Below are 3,951 nucleotides of genomic sequence, written 5' to 3'. Positions count from 1 at the left end.
GGGAGAATAAAGATGGGGGTGGGGGGGTGGAGGGGAGGCCGGTCACGTACCAGCTCACCCTGTCATCACCTGGGTGGGTGGCTCAGCCTCTGAGTCTAGAGGCAGCCCAGGGTCATGGGTCATGGTCAAGGGCAGCTACCAGACTCAGTTAGACAAAATTGGCCACTCCGCTGGGTGACCCGGGGTCAGTTCCCTAACCACTCTGTGCCTCAGCGTGCTCGTCTGTGAATGGGGTTAGTAATTTCATACGCCTCAGAGGCTGTGGTGGGACGGTGTAGGGCACTGGCGCAGCGAAGCAACATAAATAGAGCCGATCGTTAGCATGACGATCTGGCGGGAAGGGGGGCGGGAAGGGAGGCCTGTGGCCAGGTTGCGCCTCACAAAGTTCTCAGCCAGCCTCTCGGGTCCTTGTGTGGACGTTCCCCCACCTGTCGGCCTGATGGAGCCCTTCGCACTGCAAAGAGCATCTTCTCAGATACAGAGAGCTCACCCCTCGGGCTTGGTCCCCTTGGTTGGCAATGTCAACCCCGCCCCCTGATCCCCAGCAGGGCACCTCTGTTCCCTCCCTGGTGGGGGCTGTGCCCACCCCAGGTCTGCCCTGGTCAGTGGACAGGTCTCGGCCTGGAGCCTCCCAGGCAGGGGAGGTGGCCCGGGTCCCGGGCCCGAAGCTGTGCTCACCGGTAGTTCTTGATGTGCTCCTCCACCTCGTTGAGGCCCACGGAGTAGCTCAGGGCCATGTTGTAGGAGCCGGCCTGCACGGAGAGGGACGAGGTGGGGAGTCAGGCCTCACACCCCTGGGGCCCTGGTCTGTGACTAGAGTGGGGCTCTCGGCCCAGCTGCTCTCTCCCCCACGTGGCAAAGGACCCAGGAAATACACCCCCTTGTCCAGGGTCCTGTCGGCCCGGACACACCATGAGAAAGGCAAAGACCCCCTGTGGCCTGTCCAGGCCTGGCTGGTGACTGGACTGTCCCATTTGTCCTGGATTAATTATCCCAGCGCCTGTTTCTCTCTCGAATTATTTCTCAATAAGGGGCTTGAACACGGGTGTCAAGGTTGGCATATTCCTGGGTCATCTAACCCATATATCTTTGATAGCTCTCTGTTTTTTTAATGTTTAAAATATTATTTAATATTTCGAGGTGGATTTCAGATAACAAAGTTAATCATTTTAAAGGGGTGGCATAACCCCAAAAGGAGACCCTACATGTTCTTTTTTTTTTTTTAACTTTGGGAAATCTTTAAAACTATGAAAAGGGATGCCCATATATTGTCAGAATCAACACCTGTCATTCATCTATGGAGCCCATTTCACAGATGAGAAAACCTAGCAGTAAAACGACTTGCCCAGGGGAATGTTCGCAACCTTGACCTGCCTGGTGGTTTCCTACCACTGAGTAGGTCTCCATATGAAAACCATATGCTTAACTTTTTTTTTTCCACGTTGCCGTTGGTAAATTACATCTTTAAAAGAACACTCAAGACTAGAGGATCCCAAGGTGGCACAGCCCGCACGGGCTTCCCAGTCCGTTTCCCGGGGCCTGTGCATTCCACGGGGCTTATGTGGAGAGGCAAGGAAGGTGGGGCTCCTGCTGCAGCAACGGGGTCCTCAGCCAGCCCCCAGGATGCCCTGCCTCCAGGTCACCCCGAGCCCGGGCACCTGCATGAGAACTTGGACCCCGCTGCGCAGGTCCTCGGCGATGACGTCTGAGTAGAAGGCCTTGATCTTCCTCTTGTTTAGCCACTTGGTGTGCCCGTTGGCGATGGCCCGGAGCTCGGGCATCCTCTGTTTGCGGGGTCCCTGGGGCGGGAGGGGACAGGTGACATCAGGGACTGTCTTTGCCCCTGGCCTGAAACTCAGCCCCTCTCCTGCCCTGGAGGCTGCCCGCTGGGCTGGACGTAGGGGAGGGAGAGGAGCGGGGGGGGGTCCCGTGGGTGGACATCTCGCCCCGGGCCCCTGAGGAGCACAGCCCCACCCCACCTCCAGGGGGCACTCACGATGAGCACGTGGCCGCAGATCATCAGGCTGAGGTTCCGCGTGAAGGTGCCCACAAAGTCCACCAGGGCCGGGCGGAAGTTGGGGGGCCCCGTGAGCACCAGGCACTGGGGGCTGAGGAGGGGAAAGGGAAAGGGATGAACCATCCGGACAGAGCCCCCGGGGGTCTGGGTGCCAACGCGGGGGCCCGGATTTCTACCAGCTCCTGGCCTCCCTGCTTAGAACCACTGTGTGGCCTCTGGGAGGCCCCTGCACACTGGACCTCATCTTCCCATCTGGGACCCAAGGGTGGCTCTCGAGCCCTGGCAGATTTCACGGTGGCCGCCACACGGGGTCTCCTTTGTCCTTCTTGCTCCGGCCACCAAAAGCTCCACTTGGCAAACCACCCTTTTCACCACTCCCCCTGGTGCTGCTGCCCAGCCCAGCACGGTGGTGGGAGAATAAAGATGGGGGTGGGGGGGTGGAGGGGAGGCCGGTCACGTACCAGCTCACCCTGTCATCACCTGGGTGGGTGGCTCAGCCTCTGAGTCTAGAGGCAGCCCAGGGTCATGGGTCATGGTCAAGGGCAGCTACCAGACTCAGTTAGACAAAATTGGCCACTCCGCTGGGTGACCCGGGGTCAGTTCCCTAACCACTCTGTGCCTCAGCGTGCTCGTCTGTGAATGGGGTTAGTAATTTCATACGCCTCAGAGGCTGTGGTGGGACGGTGTAGGGCACTGGCGCAGCGAAGCAACATAAATAGAGCCGATCGTTAGCATGACGATCTGGCGGGAAGGGGGGCGGGAAGGGAGGCCTGTGGCCAGGTTGCGCCTCACAAAGTTCTCAGCCAGCCTCTCGGGTCCTTGTGTGGACGTTCCCCCACCTGTCGGCCTGATGGAGCCCTTCGCACTGCAAAGAGCATCTTCTCAGATACAGAGAGCTCACCCCTCGGGCTTGGTCCCCTTGGTTGGCAATGTCAACCCCGCCCCCTGATCCCCAGCAGGGCACCTCTGTTCCCTCCCTGGTGGGGGCTGTGCCCACCCCAGGTCTGCCCTGGTCAGTGGACAGGTCTCGGCCTGGAGCCTCCCAGGCAGGGGAGGTGGCCCGGGTCCCGGGCCCGAAGCTGTGCTCACCGGTAGTTCTTGATGTGCTCCTCCACCTCGTTGAGGCCCACGGAGTAGCTCAGGGCCATGTTGTAGGAGCCGGCCTGCACGGAGGAGCCCCAGTTCACCTCTGTGGGGAGCGGGGGAGCGTGAGGTCAGAACCACAGGGAGAAGGCAGACACAGGAGGGGGGGTGGCATTCTTTAGAACCCAGCACCCAGGGGAGCAGGCCGCCTGGCACCTGTTCTTAACCTTTGCACATACCGTGCGGCTACCTGTTTAAAAGTTGTACATCAAGATATTAAACTCTGCCGAATGACCCCCTCCCTTGACAAACAGACCCGGGCAATGGCCTGAAGACCGCGTTCAGATATCGAATTCTGGGTTTCCCTGGAGTTCTGCACCTGCCCCCTGCTGGCTGTCACCCCGGCATCCTTGCCGGCATGCACGCAGACACCCCAGCACACGGGCCATGCCGTGCCCCTGCCCTACCGTCAGCCGGACCTGGCCACCCTCAGGCCTAGGTGTGTACACCAGGGCCCACTCTCAGGACGGGCCTGGGCAGGCGGGGTCCTGGGTGCCCAGGGGAGGGCCTAGAGGTGAGGTGTGGGGGCTGAGGGGTCGGACGGCCTGCTTGGTGGCCTCCGGGGAGTGGGGGCCACGGGCCCTCGCAGCCCGACACGCGCACCTGGCTTCTTGTAGATGACGTAGAGCAGGAGGAAGAGGACCACGCCGATGGCGATGAGGGCCGCCCACCAGGTGAGAAGGAACATGATGACCACGGAGATGACCGCCCCGAACAGCGCCGCCCACTTGCTGTAGTAGCGGAAGGAGGGCCGCCACCCTGAGGGGGACACAGGTCAGTGGGCACGCTCT

The 3,951-nt window shown here is 60.7% G+C and overlaps 1 protein-coding gene across 1 annotated transcript in view; it reads right to left on the bottom strand.

The window, feature by feature from the left end:
* SLC12A3 (solute carrier family 12 (sodium/chloride transporter), member 3) overlaps positions 1–3,951 on the bottom strand; it is a 31,960-nt gene that overhangs the window by 18,618 nt on the left and 9,391 nt on the right. Inside the window, exons 14-17 of the mRNA XM_015558774.1 lie at positions 3,764–3,919; positions 3,107–3,206; positions 1,997–2,108; positions 1,659–1,799 (exon numbers count right to left, since the gene is read on the bottom strand). Of these exons, the coding sequence (XP_015414260.1) occupies positions 1,659–1,799; positions 1,997–2,108; positions 3,107–3,206; positions 3,764–3,919 (509 nt within the window). The remainder of the gene's footprint in view (positions 1–1,658; positions 1,800–1,996; positions 2,109–3,106; positions 3,207–3,763; positions 3,920–3,951) is intronic.

This window comes from Myotis davidii, unplaced genomic scaffold, assembly GCF_000327345.1.
Source record: "Myotis davidii unplaced genomic scaffold, ASM32734v1 scaffold590, whole genome shotgun sequence".
Classification (NCBI taxonomy): domain Eukaryota; kingdom Metazoa; phylum Chordata; class Mammalia; order Chiroptera; family Vespertilionidae; genus Myotis; species Myotis davidii.
The sequence above is the reverse complement of the archived record's forward strand: the minus strand, read 5'-3'. Positions and strand labels throughout refer to the sequence as shown.